A 27,019-nucleotide genomic window follows, 5' to 3' on the forward strand; every position below is an offset into this window, starting at 1 on the left:
CTCATCAACTCCTCGAATAAATATGGCCAGTTGGGCCACGTCTGTGATGTCAGTGCTCTCGTCAATTGCCACGGAAAATGCAATAAATGACTTGACTCTCTGTTTCAATTGACTGTCTAAATCTGCCGATAGTTCCGAAATCCTCTCTGCTATAGTATTCCTCGTCAGGCTAATATTGGCAAAAGCTTGTCGCTTCTCGGGACATACAAGTTCAGCCGCCTTCATCATGCATCGTTTAACAAAGTCACCGTCGGAATACGGCTTCGATGCTAATGCTATTTCGCTAGCAATTAGGTAGCTAGCTTTTACCGCTGCTTCACTGACTTCTCGGCTCTGGATGAAAGTTGACTGCTGTTTCCTCAGACCCGCCAGCAATTCGTTAATCTTATCTCTTCTCAGTTGTCCTTGCAAGCCGTCATATTTTCGCTGTGATGAGTCTCGTAGTGGCGTCGAATATTATATTCCTTCAATACCGAAACTTGTTGCAAACACACCAAGCACGAAGGTTTTCCGTGCATCTCTGTAAATAAATAGGACGTGGTCCATTTTTCTTTGAAAATTCTACACTCCTTATCTACTTTTCTCCGTTTGAATAACGACATTTTGGCTAATGAGGGTGTAGCGGAGAGGTAGAGACCAAGGTATTAACAACGTCGTAACAAGCAGCAGATGGCGCATTGATACCGTCTGCTGTTTTCAGTCTGTCTCAGTGATGCGGCTTGTCTTCTACTCTGATGGAAAGAGTGCGCCCCTTAGCGGATAATCCATGAATTGCAGCGAATTAAAAATATTAATTCCATGTCTTTTATGCATTTTTTCCACTTTCAAATTATCCTGCGGGCCTGATCGAACCTCCTTGGGGGCCGGTTCCGGCCCGCGGGCCGTATGTTTGACACCCCTGGTCTAAACCATCTGACCCAGATGTTTTTTTGGGGGGTCAAGTTTCAGGAGCTCCTTTAGCACCTCGAACTCAGTGCCTTGGCCCATACACCGCGCTGTTCCTGCTCCATGTGAATCAGCGTTAAACCACCTCAACTGGATCCCACCTGTCTGTCATCTGTGTTACAATCGCCTGGGAGATGAACACACCGCGCTGAGTAAACCCTCAACATATACAGTCCAACAGGTTCAAAAAAAGAGGAAGACACATTTGCTTATTTGGAGTTATTTTGTAATGACATTGTTTGCCAGAAGAAAAAAAACTATGGAGTGAATATTTTTTTTAGAAACTGCGTTACTCACTCCAGTCAGCAGACGGCGAAGTGAGTCTTTCAGGTGATGCTTCTCACGTGACGTATAATGTAGTGGACGCACGGGTTTCCACTAGTTACCACAGCCACAATGTAAACATTGGCTATATCGAAAAAATTCATGAAAACAAACATTTGCTTTTTGTTCTTAATTTAGGGTTCGGCATAAGGTTGGCAATGTGGTTAGAGTTAAGGTTGAAATCAAATTTTAAGAAGATTGTAGAAATGGGGGTTTATGACTTTGTGGCTGTGGTAACTAGTGACGACAGACTGCTTTGGACGCTTCAACAACCGCTCAACCACCGCTATAGCTTGCTAGCCAACATGAAATACAAACATTGAAGCTATGTACACCATTTTTGTGTAGCTACACGAATCTCGGTGATTTAAACACCGTTCTGTTAACGTATCTACTAGTTCAATTAAACGTGATTTGCTTGTTAAATTTGCTAATGTGTTACCGAGCCGAGCACTAGGGTAGTCGCTAATGATAGCTAGCTAGCTAACATCCCCGACACAATGAGCTCACAAAGCTACTCTCCTCCTGCTAATGAAGAGGAGGTCTGCTGGACGGAGAAAGCAGCTCTGGGGATGAACATTGTCATTAAAGAAGAAGAGGAGGATATTACAGTGATAGGAACGGAAGAAGCGTGCCGAATTAAAAAGGAGGAAGAAGAGGGTGTTGCAGTGAAAGGAGGGGAAATACCGTTTGATGTGAAAGAGGAAGAGGGAATAGAGGTTGTCACAGTGGAAGAGGTAGAAGCTTTCAGAATAAAAAAGGAGATCGCTTCCTCTGTCACATTGAAAGAAGAGCCTTTCGGGGCGAAGGAGGAGTCAATAACATTGAAAGAAGAGCAACCTTTTGGGGTGAAAGAGGAGACAGAAGATCCGATTAACACTGGTGAGTATTGTCTTAAAAACAGGGGGAGAACTATGCAGTTGTTGAACTGGTGTGTGGTTTTAAATTGTAAAAGACTATATATACATGTGTCGGGACACTGAAAAGAGCATAACCAGTAAAAAACATTGATTTAAAGCAAAAACTCCAATTTAATCCTGCCATTATACCATTCAATACACCACATATACATGTCTGGGTGCAATCTTAAACTAGCAAAACATTTAGATTTTGATCACAGCCTATTAAGACGTGTTTTTGTTGTTTGTTGTTGTTGTCATTATTGAGCTTATTCTAATGACCTCATAAAAAAAGAGTACTTTTTAAAAAGTGTATTTATTTATTTTCCTTTAGTTTGTATTCAGAGTTCACTTGTCTATTGCTCTCCGACGGAAGGTCCTAGGATGATAAGTGACATGTTTGGAATCAGATGAGGCAGCAAGCTGCACCCTTTGTTTTTACCGGTAGTCAAACACTTCCCTTTTACAGATCCAAAAACGAGGCAATATTCCGTTTCCTGGCCCTCCCAGGGCTCTACAGTGAAGGAGGACATCAGAAAGGTACAGGAAGTATCTAATGTGACACCCGCGAGTCCCAGACAGTTTGGTGGTGACAACGATTCTATTCACAGCGACAAAGAATGGGACGTGAAAGACAAGGATTGGTTTCCTAGCAACAGGCTGAAGGCGGAGTCATCTCCAGAGAGCCACACCCCAGAGCAGAGGGGGAGTGGTGTGAGTACATCCCAGCCACAGTGTTTCTGGTTCTCAACAGTCCTTCCTTGGTTCCTCGACCTCCTCCTATTAATACATTGGAGGAGAATATTGATATATTGAAATACTGATATGTGAATGTTTTTGGCAAATACAGGTGATTCTGATTGGACTTTCTCCTCCAATGCATTTATAGCAGGAGGTCCAGAGAATGAGAGGAACCAAGGTAGGAGAGTGTTTCCCACCCTAAATTGACTGTTTATTTTTGTGGTTTCCAGGACATGTCTTTCCCTCTCCCAGGGTCCCCAGGTCGTGTCTCTCCCACGGTTGCCTTACTGTGGGGTCTGAAGAGGGTGTCTGTGCGGCTGGTGGACTGCAGGAAAACACCGGGTCTGAGTGGAACTGTGAGAGGAGAAGAAGAGGGAGATTCAGATTCAGGTAAGAACAGTGGATTAGACCACAATCTGCTTCTGTTACAGTTCTGTGGTCAGTGTGTTCACTGTTGTAGAGCAGCTCATTAGTTCTGAAACTACTCCAGAGATGCTTTTTGCAAAACTAATTGTGCACTGATTGGTGTCATCTCGCTAGTCAGAAGGTGTTTCACCATGCTGGCTTCTCATCTCACAAGTCAGAAGGTGTTTCACCTGTGCTGGCTTGTCATCTCACTAGTCAGAAGGTGTTTCACCCGTGCTGGCTTGTCATCTCACTAGTCAGAAGGTGTTTCACCGTGCTGGCTTGTCATCTCGCTAGTCAGAAGGTGTTTCACCGTGCTGGCTTGTCATCTCGCTAGTCAGAAGGTGTTTCACCGTGCTGGCTTGTCATCTCACTAGTCAGAAGGTGTTTCACCCGTGCTGGCTTGTCATCTCGCTAGTCAGAAGGTGTTTCACCGTGCTGGCTTGTCATCTCGCTAGTCAGAAGGTGTTTCACCCGTGCTGGCTTGTCATCTCGCTAGTCAGAAGGTGTTTCACCGTGCTGGCTTGTCATCTCGCTAGTCAGAAGGTGTTTCACCCGTGCTGGCTTGTCATCTCGCTAGTCAGAAGGTGTTTCACCGTGCTGGCTTGTCATCTCTCTAGTCAGAAGGTGTTTCACCCGTGCTGGCTTGTCATCTCACTAGTCAGAAGGTGTTTCACCCGTGCTGGCTTGTCATCTCGCTAGTCTGAAGGTGTTTCACCCGTGCTGGCTTGTCATCTCACTAGTCAGAAGGTGTTTCACCAGTGAAACCAGGCCTTTTATCCGGTGTCTTCCCTGTTTAAGTTGTGAAACCAGGCCTTTTATCCGGTGTCTTCCCTGTTTAAGTTGTGAAACCAGGCCTTTTATCCGGTGTCTTCCCTGTTTAAGTTGTGAAACCAGGCCTTTTATCCGGTGTCTTCCCTGTTTAAGTTGTGAAACCAGGCCTTTTATCCTGTGTCTTCCCTGTTTAAGTTGTGAAACCAGGCCTTTTATCCGGTGTCTTCCCTGTTTAAGTTGTGAAACCAGGCCTTTTATCCGGTGTCTTCCCTGTTTAAGTTGTGAAACCAAGCCTTTTATCTGGTGTCTTCCCTGTTTCGTAGAGCTCTGCTTTCTGTTTACTCCCTATCTTCAGTTGGTGTGGGCTTGTCTTTTCGTTTGGCTCTCCTTAGTGGGCCTCCATGGTGGGAAACGTTTAGGACACATTTCCTAGTTACATGTCAACTTTAAAGGATGTCTTTCAGAACCCCTTCCTGCCCCACCTGTTTGGTTTTGGTTGTCCCAGTGAGTTTCTTTGTTAGTTCCCTTGTTTGTGAGAGACATTTTCAGTTTGTCTTGTGGGAAGGTAACAATGTCTATACCACATGTGGATAAGAATCAATTAAAAATTATAATTATAACCAGAAATACTTATTTGAAATCAGGGAACTTTAAAATGGGAATTAGGATAATTAACGTGGCATGTTAGTAGAATTAGGTTAAGTTTTGGATAATTTATGTGGCAGGTTAGGATAATTAACGTGGCAGGTTAGGATAATTAACGTGGCAGGTTAGGATAATTACCGTGGCAGGTTAGGATAATTACCGTGGCAGGTTAGGATAATTACCGTGGCAGGTTAGGGTAATTACCGTGGCAGGTTAGGGTAATTAACGTGGCAGGTTAGGATAATTACCGTGGCAGGTTAGGATAATTAACGTGGCAGGTTAGGATAATTAACGTGGCAGGTTAGGATAATTACCGTGGCAGGTTAGGATAATTACCGTGGCAGGTTAGGATAATTAACGTGGCAGGTTAGTAGAATTAGCTTACAGTTAGCTAAATTGCTAAAGCTGTCCCGATGAGACTCGGACAAATCTAGCTAAAAGTTTTAAAAAACAAAGTCTATTTACCACCACAGACCGATGCTGGGACTAAGACCGCACTCAACAAACTGTATAGGGTCATAAGAAAACAGGAAAAAGCTCATCCAGAAGTGGCGCTCCTAGTCGCCGGTGACTTTAATGCAGGCAAACTTAAATCTTTTTTACCTCATTTCTACCAGCATGTTAAATGTGCAACCAGAGGGGAAAAAAACTCTAGACCACCTTTACTCCACACAGAACGCACGGTGACTGGTGGTGCAGTTGAGTGAGATGCCTACCTCTCCCAACAGACAGGGAATGTCCCTGCTGTCGACAATGGGACCAGTTTATTCTGATAATGGAGGAGGTAGAACATCAGACTGACGATGCAGCAGAACATCTAGGTCAAGGCCAACGACGGGTCCTCACCCTGGAGTGGAGTCTGACGGGAGAAGATCTAGGTCAAGGCCAACGACGGGTCCTCACCCTGGAGTGGATGCTGAGGGGAGAACATCTGGGTCAAGGCCAACGACGGGTCTCACCCTGGAGTGGATGCTGAGGGGAGAACATCTAGGTCAAGGCCAACGACGGGTCCTCACCCTGGAGTGGATGCTGAGAGGAGAACATCTAGGTCAAGGCCAACGACAGGTCTCACCCTGGAGTGGATGCTGAGGGGAGAACATCTAGGTCAAGGCCAACGACGGGTCTCACCCTGGAGTGGATGTTGAGGGGAGAAGATCTAGGTCAAGGCCAACGACGGGTCCTCACCCTGGAGTGGATGCTGAGGGGAGAAGATCTAGGTCAAGGCCAACGACGGGTCCTCACCCTGGAGTGGATGCTGAGGGGAGAAGATCTAGGTCAAGGCCAACGACGGGTCCTCACCCTGGAGTGGATGTTGAGGGGAGAAGATCTAGGTCAAGGCCAACGACGGGTCCTCACCCTGGAGTGGATGTTGAGGGGAGAAGATCTAGGTCAAGGCCAACGACGGGTCCTCACCCTGGAGTGGATGTTGAGGGGAGAAGATCTAGGTCAAGGCCAACGACGGGTCCTCACCCTGGAGTGGATGTTGAGGGGAGAAGATCTAGGTCAAGGCCAACGACGGGTCCTCACCCTGGAGTGGATGTTGAGGGGAGAAGATCTAGGTCAAGGCCAACGACGGGTCCTCACCCTGGAGTGGATGTTGAGGGGAGAAGATCTAGGTCAAGGCCAACGACGGGTCCTCACCCTGGAGTGGATGTTGAGGGGAGAAGATCTAGGTCAAGGCCAACGACGGGTCCTCACCCTGGAGTGGATGTTGAGGGGAGAAGATCTAGGTGAAGGCCAACGACGGGTCCTCACCCTGGAGTGGATGTTGAGGGGAGAAGATCTAGGTGAAGGCCAACGACGGGTCCTCACCCTGGAGTGGATGTTGAGGGGAGAAGATCTAGGTCAAGGCCAACGACGGGTCCTCACCCTGGAGTGGATGTTGAGGGGAGAAGATCTAGGTCAAGGCCAACGACGGGTCCTCACCCTAGAGTGGATGTTGAGGGGAGAAGATCTAGGTCAAGGCCAACGACGGGTCCTCACCCTGGAGTGGATGTTGAGGGGAGAAGATCTAGGTCAAGGCCAACGACGGGTCCTCACCCTGGAGTGGATGCTGAGGGGAGAAGATCTAGGTCAAGGCCAACGACGGGTCCTCACCCTGGAGTGGATGTTGAGGGGAGAAGATCTAGGTCAAGGCCAACGACGGGTCCTCACCCTGGAGTGGATGTTGAGGGGAGAAGATCTAGGTCAAGGCCATTGACGGGTCCTCACCCTGGAGTGGATGTTGAGGGGAGAAGATCTAGGTCAAGGCCAACGACGGGTCCTCACCCTGGAGTGGATGTTGAGGGGAGAAGATCTAGGTCAAGGCCAACGACGGGTCCTCACCCTGGAGTGGATGTTGAGGGGAGAAGATCTAGGTCAAGGCCAACGACGGGTCCTCACCCTGGAGTGGATGTTGAGGGGAGAAGATCTAGGTCAAGGCCAACGACGGGTCCTCACCCTGGAGTGGATGTTGAGGGGAGAAGATCTAGGTCAAGGCCAACGACGGGTCCTCACCCTGGAGTGGATGTTGAGGGGAGAAGATCTAGGTCAAGGCCAACGACGGGTCCTCACCCTGGAGTGGATGTTGAGGGGAGAAGATCTAGGTCAAGGCCAACGACGGGTCCCCACCCTGGAGTGGATGTTGAGGGGAGAAGATCTAGGTCAAGGCCAACGACGGGTCCTCACCCTGGAGTGGATGTTGAGGGGAGAAGATCTAGGTCAAGGCCAACGACGGGTCCTCACCCTGGAGTGGATGTTGAGGGGAGAAGATCTAGGTCAAGGCCAACGACGGGTCATCCCAGCTGTGGTGGCAGCAGTTATATCTAACTACCCTGACCACAACAGCAGCTACATTGGATTCCAGGAAGATAACAAAACAATAATTACACTGTGTCACGTTCCTGACCTATTTCTGTTAGTTTGTTGTATGTGTTAGTTGGTCAGGACGTGAGTTTGGGTGGGCATTCTATGTTGTCTGTTTCTATTTTGGTTTAGGGTTGCCTGGTATGGCTCTTAATTAGAGGCAGGTGTTTGGCGTTCCTCTAATTGAGAGTCATATTTAGGTAGGTTGTTTCACAGTGTTCGTTGTGGGTGGTTGTCTCCTGTGTCAGTGTTTGTCGCACCATACGGGACTGTTCGGTTTGTTTTTGTACATCGTCATTTTGTGTAGTCTATTTTCCCTGTTCGTGCGTTCTTCGTGTTTAATGTAAGTTCGTCGTCCAGGTCTGTCTACTCCGTTTGTTGTTTTGTTAGTTATAGTGAAGTTCGTGTTTTTCGTCTTGTCTTTAAATAAATTATGTGTTCACAACCCGCTGCGCCTTGGTTCCCTCACTACTCCTCCTTTTCGGTTGAAGAGGAGGAGGACTACCGTTACAGAACCACCCACCGATCCAGAATCAAGCAGCGGTGTAATCAGAGGAAGGGACAGCGCAAGAAGGAGGAATGGACTTGGGACGATGTTTTGGAGGGTAAAGGTTGCTACACATGGGAGGAGATCCTGGCTGGAAGGGATCGCCTCCCATGGGAACAGCTGGAGGCACTGAGGAGAGCAGAGGCAATCGGAGAAGGGAACCGGCGTTATGAGGGGACGCGTCTAGCACGGAAGCCAGAAAAGCCCGTGAGTACCACCCAAACATTTCTTGGGGGGGGGGCTAAGAGGTAGTGGGCCAAGGGCAGGTAGGAGACCTGCGCCCACTTCCCAGGCTAACCGTGGAGAGCGGGAGTACGGGCAGACGCCGTGTTACGCAGTAGAGCGCACGGTGTCTCCTGTACGTGTGCATAGCCCGGTGCGGGTTATTCCACCTCCCCGCACTGGTAGGGCTAGATTGAGCATTGAGCCAAGTGCCATGAAGCCGGCTCTACATATCTGGCCACCAGTACGTCTCCTTGGGCCGGCTTACATGGCACCAGCCTTACGCATGGTGTCCCCGGTTCGCCTACATAGCCCGGTGCGGGTTATTCCACCTCCCCGCACTGGTCGGGCGACGGGGAGCATTCAACCAGGTAAGGTTGGGCAGGCTCGGTGCTCAAGGGAGCCAGTACGCCTGCACGGTCCGGTATTTCCGGCGCTACCTCCCCGCCCCAGCCCAGTACCACCAGTGCCTACACCACCCACCAGGCTTCCAGTGCGTTTCCAGAGCCCTGTTCCTCCTCCACGCACTCTCTCTATGGTGCGTGTCTCCAGCCCGGTGCCTCCAGTTCCGGCACCACGCACTAAGCCACCTGTGCGTCTCCAGAACCCTGTACACACTGTTCCTTCTCCCCGTACTCGTTCTGAGGTGCGTGCACTCAGCCCGGTGCCACCAGTGCCGGCACCACGCACCAGGCCTACAGTGCGTCTCAGCCGGCCAGAGTCTGCCTTCTGCCCAACGGCGCCTGAACTGTTCGTCTGCCAAGCGCCGCATGAACTGCCCGTCTGCCATGAGCCTACAGAGCCTTCCGCCAGACAGGAGCAGCCAAAGCCTTCCGCCAGACAGGATCAGTCTGAGCCATCCGTCTCCGCAGCGCCATCTGAGCCATCCGTCTCCGTAGCGCCATCTGAGCCATCCGTCTCCCCAGCGCCGTCTGAGCCATCCGTCTGTCCCGAGCCATTAGAGCCGCCCATCTGTCCCGAGCCGTCAGAGCCGTTAGTCAGTCAGGAGCCGCTAGAGCCATTCGTCAGTCAGGATCTGCCAGAGCCGCCAACCAGACAGGATCTGCCAGAGCCGCCAACCAGACAGGATCTGCCAGAGCCGCCAACCAGACAGGATCTGCCAGAGCCGCCAACCAGACAGGATCTGCCAGAGCCGCCAACCAGACAGGATCTGCCAGAGCCGCCAACCAGACAGGATCTGCCAGAGCCGCCAGCGAGCCATGAGCGTCCAGAGCCGCCAGCCAGCCATGAGCGTCCAGAGCCGTCAGCCAGCCATGAGCGTCCAGAGCCGTCAGCCAGCCATGAGCGTCCAGAGCCGTCAGCCAGCCATGAGCGTCCAGAGCCGTCAGCCAGCCATGAGCGTCCAGAGCCGTCAGCCAGTCATGAGCTGTCCCTCAGCCCAGAGCGGCTATTTATCCAGAACTGCCCCTCAGTCCAGAGCTGTCTCTCTGTCCGGAGCTGCCTTTCAGTCCGGAGTTGCCCCTCTATCCTGAGCTGCCTCTCTATCCTGAGCTACCTCTCTATCCTGAGCTACCTCTCTATCCTGAGCTACCTCTCTATCCTGAGCTATCCCTCTGTCCTGAGCTATCCCTCTGTCCTGAGCTATCCCTCTATCCCGGGGCTGCCCCTTGTGTCGATGTTACCCAAAGGATTAAGTGGGTGTAATATGAGGATGGTCATTTGTAGGGGGAGATGTAAGCTGGGATTGACTATGGTGGGGTGGGGAACTCGCCCAGAGCCTGAGCCACCACCGTGGTCAGATGCCCACCCAGACCCTCCCCTAGACTTTGTGCTGGTGCGCCCGGAGTTCGCACCTTATGGGGGGGGTTATGTCACGTTCCTGACCTATTTCTGTTAGTTTGTTGTATGTGTTAGTTGGTCAGGACGTGAGTTTGGGTGGGCATTCTATGTTGTCTGTTTCTATGTTGGTTTAGGGTTGCCTGGTATGGCTCTTAATTAGAGGCAGGTGTTTGGCGTTCCTCTAATTGAGAGTCATATTTAGGTAGGTTGTTTCACAGTGTTCGTTGTGGGTGGTTGTCTCCTGTGTCAGTGTTTGTCGCACCATACGGGACTGTTCGGTTTGTTTTTGTACATCGTCATTTTGTGTAGTCTATTTTCCCTGTTCGTGCGTTCTTCGTGTTTAATGTAAGTTCGTCGTCCAGGTCTGTCTACTCCGTTTGTTGTTTTGTTAGTTATAGTGAAGTTCGTGTTTTTCGTCTTGTCTTTAAATAAATTATGTGTTCACAACCCGCTGCGCCTTGGTTTCCTCACTACTTCTCCTTTTCTGTTGAAGAGGAGGAGGACTACCGTTACACACTGTTACAAAGCAATTCACAGTGTCACTCAGCATTAGTTAGACCAGGGATTTACAAACATGTACCTAGAGAGCAACCATCTTGTAGATTATCACTCCAACAGCTGGGCTTGATTAGGGTTGGATTGAGAACCTACAGGATGGTAGATCTCTAGGTACAATGTTTGAGAACCGTGGGGTTTATGTAAAACGCAGAGAAGATCCCAATTGCATAATCTTTGTGTCCTCTCTCCTTCTCAGAAACGCATTGGATGAGAAAGCCAGAGGACCTCTGTCTCTCATCCAATGTGTGTTTTGAGAAGGAGATGAGCAGAGGCGACGTGAGGAGTATGCAATTGTGATCTTCCTAGAGAATCCTCCTCGTTACTCCATGTGCTGGCTGAGACCTGGGAGGCAGCCCGGTTCCAAAACATCACCGGGTTGTAAAACACTGGGCGCCAGATGAATCGAATCCCCTCGTTGAACAGAACGGGTCCTCACTGGGCGCCAGATGAATCGAATCCCCTCGTTGAACAGAACGGGTCCTCACTGGGCGCCAGATGAATCGAATCCCCTCGTTGAACAGAACGGGTCCTCACTGGGCGCCAGATGAATCGAATCCCCTCGTTGAACAGAACGGGTGTTCCCATTCAAGACAATGATGTCATAATGGGAGGACTGTCGACCATTGCGAGTGTACCCATTGGAGCAAAGCAGTAACTAAAAGCAGGAAGTGTTCCCATCAGTCTGTGCTGTGATTTGTTGAATCAACTCAACTGACATTACAATAAATACATTCCATTACATGAGCCACATCCGTTAGCGTCATTTGAATGAACATTCTACATTACCATGGAAATTATTGTATCACGTACGGCAAGAGGTTCCGATGTGCGAAGTCTGGAACCAACAGGACCCTGAACAGCTTCTACCCCCCCAAGCCATAAGACCGCTACATAGTTAACCAAATGCCTACCTGGACTATCTACAGTAACTTTGACTCACATCACATACGCTGCTGCTATTGTTTATTATCTGTGACTTTATTCCTAGTTATATGTACATATCTACCTCCATTACCTCGTACCACTACGCATCAACTCGGTACTGTGTGTGTATACAGCCATGTTATTACCTAGTACCCCTACACATCAACTCAGTACTGGTACTCTGTGTATACAGCCATGTTATTACCTAGTACCCCTACACATCAACTCAGTACTGGTACCCCTGTGTATACAGCCATGTTATTACCTAGTACCCCTACACATCAACTCAGTACTGGTACTCTGTGTATACAGCCATGTTATTACCTAGTACCCCTACACATCAACTCAGTACTGGTACTCTGTGTGTATACAGCCATGTTATTACCTAGTACCCCTACACATCAACTCAGTACTGGTACTCTGTGTATACAGCCATGTTATTACCTAGTACCCCTACACATCAACTCAGTACTGGTACCCCTGTGTATACAGCCATGTTATTACCTAGTACCCCTACACATCAACTCAGTACTGGTACTCTGTGTATACAGCCATGTTATTACCTAGTACCCCTACACATCAACCCAGTACTGGTACTCTGTACCACAAATATTTGAGTGTGTGGGTTAACTGCCTTGTTCAGGGGCAGAACGACAGATTTTTACCTTGTCAGCTTGGGAATTCGAACTAGCAACCTTTCAGTTACTGGCCCAACGCTCTAACCACTAGGCTACCTGCCGCCCCAAAATGCTCTGTTCATGTGGAGAACTTGATAAGGAAGCTTAAGATGAGAATAGGTTTTTATTACCGGCATAAGGCTTGATTTTCCTCTGGATGCCAGGAAGGAGCTGGTACCATGTACATTACTGGTGGTTTTAGATTTTAGTGATGTTATATATATGCAGACCTCAACCACTACCCTGAGAGCACTTGATTCAGTGTATCATGCAGCCCTCAGGTTCATTACAAATCAAAAACGTCTAACACATCATTGTGATCTCTACAGCGCTGTTGGCTGGTCGTCATTGACCTTGCGTAGGCTTAAACACTGGTATACACTGATTTATAAGGCCATACAGGGTAAAATGCCATTTTATAGCTGTTTGTTTTTTAATCAGGCTATTAATTACATATCAATTACCATTTCTCATTTGCTTTTAACAATACCAAGAATTAGAACAGGTCATGGGAGAAATAGTTTGTTGCTCAGCTCCGTGGTCTCTGAATTCTCTCCTGAACATTTTAAAATGTGATGATCTAGTCTCGTTGGTGGAGTTTAAACACTTGATTATGTAAATATCATAGAAAAGTGTAATTGTCTTTAGGACCGCTGTGTTTTTTAGTCAAGACGTTTGTGTTTTTTTACATAATATGTAACTGTTTTACTGTAGGTGTGTCTATAGTTTTGTTTAATGTTGTGTTAGTGTATGTAAGTTGTTTTGTCTGAAACGTTGTTCCCCTTGCTGCTATTGGACCTGGTCTCTCTTGAAAAATAGGTTATGTCAATCAGAAAAACCTGTATAAATAAAGGTTAAATAAAAAATATATAAAACAATTCAAAACAATACACACATCTAAAGTACAAAAATGGAATTAAGAGATCTACATACTCAAACAATGTACATAAAAACTGTCTGGGATCCTGACTAACAGCCACGTGTTGTAAAGGACCCAGAAGTGTTTGTGGGTCAACTTCCCTTTTAAACAGGATTAAGCAGAAATATTTGCAGAATCCATGCAAAAAACAAATGCAGTATTTATAATCTATCTTAGTTTTTTTTTTTTTTTATCAAAAACAACAAACCGAGTAGCCAAGTGTTTTCAGCATTCAGAAAATATACACTGGAGTTGCTTACCAAGACGACAATGAATCTTCCTGAGTGGCGTAGGTACAGTTTTCACTTAAATCGGATTGAAAATCTGTTGTAAGACTTTAAAATGGCTGTCTAGCAATGATCACCAACCAACTTGACAGACTTACCCAGAAAGACTCACAGCTGTAATCGCTGCGAAAGGTGATTCTAACATGTATTGACTCAGGGGTGGGAAAACGTATATAAATTAGATATTTCTGTATTTCATTATCAATCAATGTGCAAAAAATGTCTAAAAACATGTTTTCACTTTGTCATTATGGGGTATTGTGATGTCATTATGGGGTATTGTGATGTCATTATGGGGTATTGTGTGTAGATGAGTTAGAATGTTTTATTTAATCAATTTTGTATTCAGGCTGTAACACAATTTTTTTTTGAATAAGTCAAGGGGTATGAATACTTTCTTTAGGCACTGTACATACCCAGCATCAGAGGAACTCGTGCATACAATTTGTATGTCTCTGCCGTGCAGTATGAAGGAAGTTAAAGGTAGTTTCACTAGCCAATGCTAACTAGCATCCGCTAGCATACCTGTAGACTTCCAGTCATTGTGCTAACACGAGTTGCCAGAATCTCACAGTGTCCCTTTAAAGCTACAATTTAAGATGTGTTTACCATCTTAAAGTGGGTCACCAACAAAACAGTATTACCAATGGATCAAATGCAGCTTATGACATTTATTTAAATACTGTAGTCCTCAATATCTATGATTATAGTGCTCTGCTATAAGACGTTTTATTAATGGATGTGATTAGGATTCAACCTTATAGGAAGACAGTATCATGTAGAGGTTTCATTCAGGTCTCTCTTTTAAATACACATTCTATTTTTCTTTGGCAGGTGAAAGACCAGACTCAGAGGAACCAGAGCCAGAGACATCCAAACCAGGAAGACAACACCACTGCTCCCAGTGTGGAAAGAGTTTTACCCGGTTAGGGTCCTTGAAAAGGCATGAAGGAATACATGCAGGAGAGGAGACTTACCACTGCTCCCAGTGTGGAAAGAGTTTTACCAGGTTATTTAGCCTGAAAAGACATGAGATGATACACACAGGAGAAAAGCCTTTCCACTGCTCCCAGTGTGGAAAGAGTTTTACCCGGTTATGGCACCTGCAAATGGATGAGAGAAGGCACAGAGGAGAGAAACCTTTCTGCTGCTTCGATTGTGGAAAGAGTTTTACACAATTAGGGAGCCTGAAAGAACATGAGAGAATGCACACAGGAGAAAAGCCCTTCAACTGTTCACTTTGTGGAAAGCGTTTTACCCATTTAGGGAGCCTGAAAGGACATGAGAGCATGCACAGAGGAGAAAAGCCCTTCCACTGCTCCCATTGTGGAAAGAGTTTTACCCGTTTGGGGCACCTGAAAACACATGAGAGAATTCACACAGGAGAAAAGCCCTTTCACTGCTCCCTGTGTGGAAAGAGTTTTACTCAGTTAGGGGGCCTGACAAAACATAAAATATTACACAAAGGAGAGAAGCATTTCCACTGCTCCCTGTGTGGAAAGAGTTTTATCCAGTTATGGGGCCTGAAAACACATGAGTGGACGCACATAAAAGAGAAGCCTCACCCCTGTTCCCAGTGTGGAAAGAGTTTCACACAGTCAAGATACCTGAAAAAACATGAGCTGACACACTCCGCGGAGAAGCCTTGAAAGAATTCACATTGCAGTGAAATATATCTTGGAAAGATATTTACTTAGTTAGGGAACCTGAAAGACCATGAGGTAACAGACACAGGGGATGTACCTTACCACTGCTCCCAGTGTGGAAAGAGAGATTTAACATAACTCATTAATTAACTGATGTATTTAACACATAGAGTGCTCACATACTTGTCTCATATTTTTGACTGACTGTTTATTTGTGTATGCCACATGAAATCAAATTGTACAAAGTGAACTCAATGTTTTTTAACATGAATTGAGTATGTCTGTTTCAATATAGATTAGGTCAGGTGTAATGCTTTTTAATTAAATTACAACTTTTTAGAACTCTAGCATTGTGTATTTTCTCTGTGTATTAATCAAGTGCTATTTACATGTGATATATTTCCTCTTGTGTTTGCATTGTGTATGATTGTGAAAAAATAAACAAATGTACAGACTGAGAAAAACGTACAATTCTTATTCCAACAGTATTTATCCATAATGTACATATTAATATTGAGAGGGGTGTACTGCAAGGCAGGATCAATAAGGGGTAGCCATCTACATTTTTATAAAGAACTTTCATAATACAGATATAGCCTGAGCTAGAATGTGAAGCTAACTGAAAGCGGGCTAGCTTTATACACTAAGCATGAGTAGATCTATCTTGCTTCATAGTATACCCCTTAGATCCTGACAAATGCTTAAGATGGTTTTTGGGGGGTATTTAAGCTCTGAAGATAAATTCCCCAACTTCATCAGTAGTTATGTTGAGCCTATTTGCAACAACAAGGATCAGCTCGTCCAAAATGTACGAAACTTGAAAACACTGATTATCATGACAATTTAGTCCACGGAGTGAAACTACCGAACAGGATGTAGCCTTCATTCCATACTGTCCATTTTACTTTGACCTGTCCTGTTTTTGGTGTGTAGTGTCATACATCAAAGCACATATTTATTTGATTGGGTGCTATTTAGGCCAATGGATCGGAGACATGTTATATACATACATATACTAGCCGGCAACCACCTGGTTACTCATTCCTGCACCTTAGAGGCTGCTGCCCTAACTATATACATAGACATGGAATCACCGGTCACATTAATAATGTTAAATACAGTGCCTTCGAAAAGTATTCAGACCCTTTGACTTTTTCCAGATTTTGTTAGGTTTATTCAGCCTTATTCAAAAAATGTATTCAATTGTTTTTTTTACCCCTCATCAATCTACACTCCATACCATAATGACAAAGCAAAAACAGGTTTTTTGAAATGTTTTCTAATTTATTAAAAATAAAAAACATATTACATTTACATAAGTATTCAGACCTTTTACTCAGTACTTTCAAATCAAATCCAATTGAATTGGTCACATACACGTGTTTAGCAGATGTTATTGCGGGTGTAGCGAAGTCTGAGGTCCTGATAGCTCTGGAGCAGGTTTTCATCAAGGATCTCTCTGTACTTTGCTCCGTTTATCTTTACCGCGATCCTGACTAGTCTCCCATTATCTGCTGCTGAAAAACACTGGACCAAACGTTTATAAAGGTAGACCAAGGTAATATGATACGACATACTGTATGTTATAGATATACTGGACCAAACGTTTATAAAGGTAGACCAAGGTAATATGATATGACATACTGTATGTTATAGATATACTGGACCAAACGTTTATAAAGGTAGACCAAGGTAATATGATATGACATACTGTATGTTGCAGATACCTTCATAAATGTATACCGGACCTAACATTTATGTCTCACAATCACTCAGCTTTGAATTGAATTGATTTTATTTGGGTGAAAACCTAATACAACAATATGTAATATATTCCCAGAGGATGGCAAAGTATTAATTAAAGTGTGTAAAGGACACTGCTTGTGATTTGAAGAGAGAGAACCAGTGCATCACAGACAGTAGTTGATAGCACCCAACCAGAGTTTCTAACTACATCGTTTTAGATTGCCTTCTGGCATGTTTGGAAAGCATATTTGCTTATTTTAAATGGGTCGAATCTACGTATTATTTGGTTTGGTTGAATAGTGAATATTTTTTTACCTCAGCTGCATTACCCACTCCAGTCAGCAGATGGCAACGTGTGTATTTTAGGTCGGGGGATGCTGTGTGACGTATAGACCAGTGGACGGACGGTACGCGTCTTCTATCAAAACAAGCCTGGTAAGGGAGAACTTGGGCAACTTGCTAAATATAGTCGAATTCGAGACACGTTCTGTGTATATTAGACACTGTTTTTCTTTTAAACACGCGCGCATGTCTACGTGTTAACCCGTTTTATTCCACATAGTTAGCTAGCTATTTTAGCTAATGCTAAACAGCTAATGCTATCTAGCTAGCTAACATCCCCGACCATGAGCTCACTAAGCTAACGTTACTCCCTCACCTTCTAAATGTAACAGTATAACTTTAAACCGTCCCCTCGCCCCGACACGGGCGCGAACCAGGGACCCTCTGCACACATCGACAACAGTCACCCACGAAGCAGCGTTACCCATCGCTCCACAAAAGCCACGGCCCTTGCAAAGCAAGGGGCAACACTACTTAAGTCTCAGAGCAAGTGACGTAACTGATTGAAATGCTACTAGCGCGCACCCGCTAACTAGCTAGCCATTTCACATCCGTTACACTCACCCCCCTTTCAACCTCCTCCTTTTCCGCAGCAACCAGTGATCCGGGTCAACAGCATCAATGTAACAGTATAACTTTAAACCGTCCCCTCGCCCCGACCCGGGCGCGAACCAGGGACCCTCTGCACACATCAACAACGGTTGCTCACGAAGCACGGTCGTTACCCATCGCTCCACAAAGGCCACGGCCCTTGCAAAGCAAGGGGCAACACTACTTAAGTCTCAGAGCAAGTGACGTAACTGATTGAAATGCTACTAGCGCGCACCCGCTAACTAGCTAGCCATTTCACATCCGTTACACTCACCCCCCTTTCAACCTCCTCCTTTTTCCGCAGCAACCAGTGATCCGGGTCAACAGCATCAATGTAACAGTATAACTTTAAACCGTCCCCTCGCCCCGACACGGGCGCGAACCAGGGACCCTCTGCACACATCAACAACGGTTGCCCACGAAGCACGGTCGTTACCCATCGCTCCACAAAGGCCGAGGCCCTTGCAAAGCAAGGGGCAACACTACTTAAGTCTCAGAGCAAGTGACGTAACTGATTGAAATGCTACTAGCGCGCACCCGCTAACTAGCTAGCCATTTCACATCCGTTACATAAAGAAGAGGAGGTCTGCTGGACGGATAAAGAAGCTTCAGTGAAAGAGGAGAAGGAAGAGGAAGCTGTTACGTTGTTTTGTCGGGTAGGTGGCTTGCTAAGTTAGCATTAGCAACTAACCTAAGGTTAATTCTATCTACCTAGTTAACGTCCCCGACTATGAACTCACTAAGGTACTCCCCCACTTCTAAAGAAGAGGTGGTCTGCTGGTCGGAGAAAGAAGCTCTGGGACTGAACATCATCGTAAAAGAAGAAGAGGAGGATATTAGAGTGAAAGGAGAGGAAGGGGAAGAAGAAGATGCAGAGTTTGGAGTGAAGAAGGAGTCTGTCACAGTGAAAGAAGAGGAAGATTTCAAAATAATAAAGGAGGAAGAGGAGGCTATTACATTGAAAGAAGAAGATGTTATAGTGAAAGAAGAGCTAGAACCTTTTAGAGCGGAAGAGGAGGATATCTCAATAAAAGAGGAAGATGTCTTGGGAGTGGAGAAGGAGGAGGAGATTGAGACTGAAGATCTGATTGACACAAGTAAGTACGATCTTAAAAACAGATGTCTGCAGTTATTGAACCAAAGTGTAGTTTTAAAGGGGCAGGCATTCTACTGAGGTTCTACACACACCATGATGTCAAACTCAACCTTTTATATTTTTCTGTGATGAAGACATGGATGTCTCACGGGTGGGGTTGTGTATGCAAAATGGGTCAACTTTGAGCACCTCGATCTCCTGAATATTTTGGCATTCAGGTCAACAAAAAATAACTTCCTGACCTCTTCTACCAGGGGGACAAACGGTTGGAAGGTTCCATTCAAATCTAAAGGGGTGCAGTTAAACAAATCACTTCATTATTATGGAACGACCCTGTTGTTTCTTCTATTAAACTGTTTCCTGTATTCACTTGGCTATTCATTTGGGGGCTCCCAAGTGGCGCAGCGGGTCTAAGGCACTGCATCTCAGAGGTGTCACTACAGACTGTAGTTCGATTCCAGGCTGCGCACAATTGGCCCAGCATCGTTTTTTTCTGGTGTGTTTGGACATTTACAAGTGAACGTGAACGAGAGGCATTGTCCAAATGAACAATGTTTTGATGCATGCTTGTCTGAAGGAAGAACATTACTGGCTCTGAAGCAGCATGTGTACACACAGTGTGTGCGGAGTTTGGAGTCGCTAGGGCAACGGGCCCGCCTGCTCTGAGAAGATGGGGGAGGAGCAGAAGGGCTTAGAACAGAGAGGAGGGGAAAAAATAAATAATCAAAAGATACTAGTGGCAGCTGTACAGATGACTCATCCAAATGGCTTTTGACTTCTCAAACACGACAGAAAGCTTACACAATATGATGCCCCGTCACCTTATTCATTAAATAACGTACTTAGATAACTAGCAAGTTAAACGTAAGGGTTTTGCGTTAACGCAGAATTCTTCATTTTCCACACAGGAAAAGAGAAAGCGTAAGAATGATTATCTTGCTGCGTTTTGTGAACACAGATCTACAATGATTGTTGTTGTCATTTTGGCGTCAGACACATTTGGTGCTTCAGTTGCACTGCTCCACTCAGGTGAGAATTCAGGAACTGGCGTTCTGTCGGCAGACGTTCTGTCGGCAGGCGTTCTGTCGGCAGGCGTTCTGTCGGCAGGCGTTCTGTCGGCAGGCGTTCTGTCGGCAGGCGTTCTGTCGGCAGGCGTTCTATCGGCAGACGGCTGACTGATGTGGAGCGACTTTTATCCGGTACTTTTCTCGGTGTAGCCTACTTTTCTCAGGTAAAATGCCAGATTAACTTCCAGCAAAACATTAGGAAATGTAGCTGGCTACATTCTCTCTATGCTAAACATGAGACATATGATGGCCATGTATCGTTTTTGCTAAAAAAAAAAAAAAGTGCTTTTTCATTGTAAGCTCATTTACTTGTGTGGCTGCCAGCCAAATAGCATTGAACTTCTGTTGTCATCTAATGAAAATGAAGCTGTTAGTTACACGTCCCTGGTCATTCTATATATAAAACTGTCTGTCAATACACAGCTGGACACACCAACCCCCCCCCCCCCCCCTTTCTCCCTTGGTATTTACAAACAAACACCTGACTGGCTCAACTGTTCTGGAGAACTACGCTAAGCTTCAGAATGTAAAATAATGTGACTGGTTCAACTATTCTGGGGAACTATGCTAAATAATATGACTGGTTCAACTGTTCTGGGGAACTATGCTAAATAATGTGACTGGTTCAACTGTTCTGGGGAACTATGCTAAATAATGTGACTGGTTCAACTGTTCTGGGGAACTATGCTAAATAATGTGACTGGTTCAACTGTTCTGGGGAACTATGCTAAATAATGTGACTGGTTCAACTGTTCTGGGGAACTATGCTAAATAATGTGACTGGTTCAACTATTCTGGGGAACTATGCTAAATAATGTGACTGGTTCAACTGTTCTGGGGAACTATGCTAAATAATGTGACTGGTTCAACTGTTCTGGGGAACTATGCTAAATAATGTGACTGGTTCAACTGTTCTGGGGAACTATGCTAAATAATGTGACTGGTTCAACTGTTCTGGGGAACTATGCTAAATAATGTGACTGGTTCAACTGTTCTGGGGAACTATGCTAAATAATGTGACTGGTTCAACTGTTCTGGGGAACTATGCTAAATAATGTGACTGGTTCAACTGTTCTGGGGAACTATGCTAAGCTTCATAATGTAAAAAAACATGACAGGTGACATGAGGTACGCGATCTGCTCTATCTCCTCTAACGCATTGCGCAAGTTGACTGCAGGCATTTACTTAAAAAGTAGCTACAAATATTAACATGTATAGAAAACTTCAAATAAATAGTTTAAAGTATTGATGGTACTGTAGAGATTGTTAAAAATGCAAAGAGTGGGGGCCACCAACAAAATGGCTTTGATACATGTGTCTTTTGACTTTTAAATTAATGATATGTGGCCTATATATAGAGTCCTGGACAGAGTCTTGTCCACCAGTCGCTGTGGATGGAGTGGAACATTAAATATAGAGCCCTGGACAGAGTCTTGTCCATCAGTCGCTGTGGATGGAGTGGAACATTAAATATAGAATCCTGGACAGAGTCTTGTCCATCAGTCGCTGTGGATGGAGTGGAACATTAAATATAGAGTCCTGGACAGAGTCTTCTCCATCAGTCGCTGTGGATGGAGGGGAACATTAAATATAGAGTCCTGGACAGAGTCTTGTCCATCAGTCGCTGTGGATGGAGTGGAACATTAAATATAGAGTCCTGGACAGAGTCTTCTCCATCAGTCGCTGTGGATGGAGTGGAACATTAAATATAGAGTCCTGGACAAAGTCTTGTCCACCAGTCGCTGTGGATGGAGGGGAACATTAAATATAGAATCCTGGACAGAGTCTTGTCCATCAGTCGCTGTGGATGGAGTGGAACATTAAATATAGAGTCCTGGACAGAGTCTTCTCCATCAGTCGCTGTGGATGGAGGGGAACATTAAATATAGAGTCCTGGACAGAGTCTTGTCCATCAGTCGCTGTGGATGGAGGGGAACATTAAATATAGAGTCCTGGACAGAGTCTTCTCCATTAGTAGCTGTGGAGGGGAACATTAAATAAAGAGTCCTGGACAGAGTCCTGTCTATTAGTAGCTGTGGATGGAGGGGAACATTAAATATAGAATCCTGGACAGAGTCTTCTCCATCAGTCGCTGTGGATGGAGTGGAACATTAAATATAGAGTCCTGGACAGAGTCTTCTCCATCAGTCGCTGTGGATGGAGGGGAACATTAAATATAGAGTCCTGGACAGAGTCTTGTCCATCAGTCGCTGTGGATGGAGGGGAACATTAAATATAGAGTCCTGGACAGAGTCTTCTCCATTAGTAGCTGTGGAGGGGAACATTAAATATAGAGTCCTGGACAGAGTCCTGTCTATTAGTAGCTGTGGATGGAGGGGAACATTAAATATAGAATCCTGGACAGAGTCTTCTCCATCAGTCGCTGTGGATGGAGGGGAACATTAAATATAGAGTCCTGGACAGAGTCTTCTCCATCAGTCGCTGTGGACGGAGGGGAACATTAAATATAGAGTCCTGGACAGAGTCTTCTCCATCAGTCGCTGTGGACGGAGGGGAACATTAAATATAGAGTCCTGGACAGAGTCCTGTCCTATTAGTAGCTGTGGATGGAGGGGAACATTAAATATAGAATCCTGGACAGAGTCTTCTCCATCAGTCGCTGTGGATGGAGGGGAACATTAAATATAGAGTCCTGGACAGAGTCTTCTACATCAGTCGCTGTGGATGGAGTGGAACATTAAATATAGAGTCCTGGACAGAGTCTTGTCCATCAGTCGCTGTGGATGGAGTGGAACATTAAATATAGAGTCCTGGACAGAGTCTTCTCCATCAGTCGCTGTGGATGGAGTGGAACATTAAATATAGAGTCCTGGACAGAGTCTTCTCCATCAGTCGCTGTGGACGGAGGGGAACATTAAATATAGAGTCCTGGACAGAGTCTTCTCCATCAGTCGCTGTGGATGGAGTGGAACATTAAATATAGAGTCCTGGACAGAGTCTTCTCCATCAGTCGCTGTGGATGGAGGGGAACATTAAATATAGAGTCCTGGACAGAGTCTTGTCCACCAGTCGCTGTGGATGGAGGGGAACATTAAATATAGAGTCCTGGACAGAGTCTTGTCCATCGTTCGCTTCAGGTTAAGAGCGTTGGGCTAGTAACCGAAAGGTCGCTGGTTCGAATCCCCGAGCCAACTAGGTGAAAAATATGTCAATGTACCCTTGAGCAAGGTACTTAACCCTAATTGATCTAAGAGTAAGAGTGTCTTCTAAATGACAAATCATGTAACAATTTCAATATAATAATGTTTTCGGTTTCACAATAGTTTAATTTCTAAGTACTAAAACATGGGTAGAGGTCCTAGAACAGAGGTCACAAGGTCAAAGGTCAGTCAGCTAAAAACCTGCCTCTATGAAAGCAAGGTTCTAGAGTGTTATTATTATTTGTATTATATTGGCCACCAAGTAAATAATAAATAAATGAAAACTGGCCTCAGGTTATTACCAGTCTGGATTAAACCTCATAGGAAGACAGTTTTATCATGTGGAGGTTTCATTCAGGTCTCTGTTTAACTAAATACTCAGTGGGATCTAGTGGGATTGAGGGATCTAGTCTAGATTAAACCTCATAGGAAGACCGTTTTACCATGTGGAGGTTTCATTCAGGTCTCTGTCTTAGTATTTAGCTAAATACTCTGTTTGTCTTTGGCAGGAGAGAGACCAGATTCTCACTCTGACAGCGGGAAGAGTTCTTCAGTGGCACCAGACTCAGAGACGCCCAAACCAGCAAGACAACATCACTGCTCCCACTGTGGAAAGAGTTTTTGGTGGTTAGGGCACCTTAGACACCATAAGAGAACACACACAGGGGAGAAGCCCTACCAATGCTCCCAGTGTGGAAAGAGATTTACCATGTTAGGGAACCTGAAACAGCATGAGAGGACACACACTGCAGAAAGGCCTTTCAAATGTTCCAAGTGTGGAAAGAGTTTTACATGGTTACGGTACCTGAATAAGCATGAAGAAATACACCTAGTAGGGAGGAAGACCTGCCAATGCTCTCAGTGTGGAAAGAGATTTACTACGTTAGGGTACCTGAAAACCCACAAGAGAATACACTCCGGAGAGAAGCCTTACCAATGCTCCCAATGTGGAATGACTTATAACCAGTTAGGGAACCTGAAATCACATGAGAGAATACACACTGGAGAAAAGCCCTTCCAGTGCTCCCAGTGTGGAAAGAGATTTACTGGTTCAAAGAACCTGAAATTGCACGTGAGAATACATAGAGATAAACATACAAATACACAGGAGGGGGAGGAGGAGAAGACATACCACTGCTCTCATTGCAGAAAGACATTTTCCCGGTCAGAGGACCTGAAATCACATGAGAGAATAGAGAGGCTGTGTTCCGACTTGTGTTTTTGACTTAGAATTTGTTTTTCTTCAAGCCACATGAAATCAATATTGTACAGTGAATACACCAAACATTGGGTTTACCTTCCTAATTTTGAGGTCCCGTGTGGCTCAGTTGGTAGAGCATGGCGCTTGCAACGCCAGGGTTGTGGGTTCAATTCCCACAGGGGGACCAGGATGAATATGTATGAACTTTCCAATTTGTAAGTCGCTCTGGATAAGAGCGTCTGCTAAATGACTTAAATGTAAATGATGTAAATGTAATTGAGTTGCACCCCCCTCCCCCCATTTTGCTCTCGGAACAGCCTCCATTCATCGGGGCATGGACTACAAGATGTTGAAAGCGTTCCACAGGGATCTGTGTTCACACACACACACACACACACACACACACACACACACACACACACACACACACAAAAACCAGGTTTAAAATGTTTTCGTTAACCGGTCTCCTCCATTTCATCTAAACTGATTGAAGTGGATTTAACAAGTGAGTTCAATAAGGGATCAATGCTTTCACCTGGACTCACCTGGTCAGTTTATGTGATGGAAAGAGCAGGTGTTCTTAATGTTTTGTATACTCAGTGTATATATGCTTGCCCAAAGAATTGGCCTATTTTTATTTTACCTCAAATCAGAATGTATTTTGTTTTAATTATTATCTTTGATCTGATACATGTATAAACCCTCAGATATTGCTCGTTATATGATTTGGATATGTAATGTAAGGTATTCAATAGATTAGTATAACTTGCATTTCTTGATTCTATAGTTGAATTTAGTCTTTTTCTTTCATTCAGTAAATTTGTGGACGTGTAAGTGAAATGTGTAAATGTCATGGTCGCTACGCTGCTTGCTTAGCGAGTAGCGCACCACTTCGTCCTGATTTGACACCGAGGATCAAACCCAGGACTTCTCTGCCTTGATAACACACGTGACCACCCTCCTGAATCGTGTTACCAGTCGACGCCACCGCAACGCTAGCGATTCCTTGGCGCAAGAGGGTGCAGTCCAGGCTGAGGAGTGAGTTTTTACACATTTGCTCCATGTAAGAGTGTGCAAAGCTGTCATCAAGGTGAAGGGTGACTACTTTGAAGAATCTCAAATATAACATTTATTTTGATTTGTTTAGCACTTTTTTGGTTACTACATGATTCCATATGTGTGATTTCATAGATTTGAAAACCCTGTAAATAAAAACCCTGGAATGAGAAGGTGTGTCCAAACCTTTGACTGGTAGTGTACATCTATGATGTATTGTTACACCACGTAGGAGCAGTATAGACCTAGTCTGTTCATTATATACATCTACATGATGTATTGTTACACCACGTAGGAGCAGTATAGACCTAGTCTGTTCATTATATACATCTACATGATGTATTGTTACACCACGTAGGAGCAGTATAGACCTAGTCTGTTCATTATATACATCTACATGATGTATTGTTACACCACGTAGGAGCAGTATAGACCTAGTCTGTTCATTATATACATCTACATGATGTATTGTTACACCATGTAGGAGCAGTATAGACCTAGTCTGTTCATTATATACATCTACATTATGTATTGTTATGTAACGGATGTGAAATGGCTAGCTAGTTAGCGGGTACGCGCTAGTAGCATTTCAATCAGTTACGTCACTTGCTCTGAGACTTTAAGTAGGGTTGCCCCTTGCTCTGCAAGGGCCGTGGCCTTTGTGGAGCGATGGGTAACGATGCTTCGTGGGCGACCGTTGTTGATGTGTGCAGAAGGTCCCTGGTTCGCGCCCGTGTTGGGGCGAGGGGACGACGTAAAGTTATACTGTTACATTGATGCTGTTGACCCGGATCACTGGTTGCTGCGGAAAAGGAGGAGGTTGAAAGGGGGGTGAGTGTAACGGATGTGAAATGGCTAGCTAGTTAGTGGGTACGCGCTAGTAGCATTTCAATCAGTTACGTCACTTGCTCTGAGACTTTAAGTAGGGTTGCCCCTTGCTCTGCAAGGGCCGTGGCTTTTGTGGAGCGATGGGTAACGACGCTTCGTGGGTGACTGTTGTCGATGTGTGCAGAGGGTCCCTGGTTCGCGCCCGTGTCGGGGCGAGGGGACGGTTTAAAGTTATACTGTTACAGTTACACCATGTAAGAGCAGTATAGACCTAGTCTGTTCATTATATACATCTACATGATGTATTGTTACATCATGTAGGAGCAGTATATACCTAGTCTGTTCATTATATACATCTAAACTCAGCAAAAAAAGAAACAGCCCTTTTTCAGGACCCAGTCTTTCAAAGATAATTTGTAAAAATCTAAATAACTTCACAGATCTTCATTGTAAAGCAGGGGTGTCAAACTCATTCCACGGAGGGCCTAGTGTCTGCAGGTTTTTGGTTTTTCCTTTCAATAAAGCCCTAGACAACCAGGTGTGGGGAGTTCCTAACTAATTAGTGATGTTAATTCATCAATCAAGTACAAGGGAGGAGCGAAAACCCGCAGACACTCGGCCCTCCGTGGAATGAGTTTGACACCTGTGTTGTAAAGGGTTTAAACACTGTTTCCCATGCTTGTTCAATAAACCATAAACAAACAATTAATGAACATGCACCTGTGGAACTGTCATTAAGACACTTACAGCTTACAGACGGTAGGCAAATAAGG

At 45.2% G+C, this 27,019-nt stretch overlaps 3 protein-coding genes across 3 annotated transcripts in view; 2 read left to right on the plus strand and 1 right to left on the minus strand.

Moving 5' to 3' along the window:
• LOC129839544 (zinc finger protein 239-like) overlaps positions 1-27,019 on the minus strand; it is a 126,626-nt gene that overhangs the window by 72,591 nt on the left and 27,016 nt on the right. The window lies entirely within an intron of this gene.
• LOC129839539 (zinc finger protein 879-like) lies at positions 1,495-15,636 on the plus strand. Its single transcript, XM_055907056.1, has 4 exons — positions 1,495-2,151; positions 2,638-2,882; positions 3,140-3,299; positions 14,346-15,636. The coding sequence occupies exons 1-4, from the start codon at positions 1,770-1,772 to the stop codon at positions 15,158-15,160; spliced, it is 1,602 nt and encodes a 533-aa protein (XP_055763031.1). The 5' UTR covers positions 1,495-1,769; the 3' UTR covers positions 15,161-15,636.
• On the plus strand, positions 18,472-24,445 carry LOC129839553 (zinc finger protein 436-like). The gene is made up of 2 exons (XM_055907075.1): positions 18,472-18,933; positions 23,671-24,445. Exons 1-2 carry the CDS (start codon positions 18,567-18,569, stop codon positions 24,384-24,386), a joined length of 1,083 nt encoding a protein of 360 aa, XP_055763050.1. The 5' UTR covers positions 18,472-18,566; the 3' UTR covers positions 24,387-24,445.

The sequence above is a fragment of the Salvelinus fontinalis genome, chromosome 40 (genome assembly GCF_029448725.1).
Source record: "Salvelinus fontinalis isolate EN_2023a chromosome 40, ASM2944872v1, whole genome shotgun sequence".
NCBI lineage: Eukaryota > Metazoa > Chordata > Actinopteri > Salmoniformes > Salmonidae > Salvelinus > Salvelinus fontinalis.

Excerpts from the sequence above, each read along its gene's own strand:
- LOC129839539 (XM_055907056.1), top strand. The coding sequence starts at position 1,770 with ATGAGCTCACAAAGCTACTCTCCTCCTGCTAATGAAGAGGAGGTCTGC. Across the intron at positions 2,883-3,139 it reads CAGAGCAGAGGGGGAGTGGT|GACATGTCTTTCCCTCTCCC; the intron begins GTGAGTACATCC and ends TGTGGTTTCCAG. Across the intron at positions 3,300-14,345 it reads AGAGGGAGATTCAGATTCAG|GTGAAAGACCAGACTCAGAG; the intron begins GTAAGAACAGTG and ends TTTCTTTGGCAG.
- LOC129839553 (XM_055907075.1), top strand. The coding sequence starts at position 18,567 with ATGAACTCACTAAGGTACTCCCCCACTTCTAAAGAAGAGGTGGTCTGC. Across the intron at positions 18,934-23,670 it reads TGAAGATCTGATTGACACAA|GAGAGAGACCAGATTCTCAC; the intron begins GTAAGTACGATC and ends TGTCTTTGGCAG.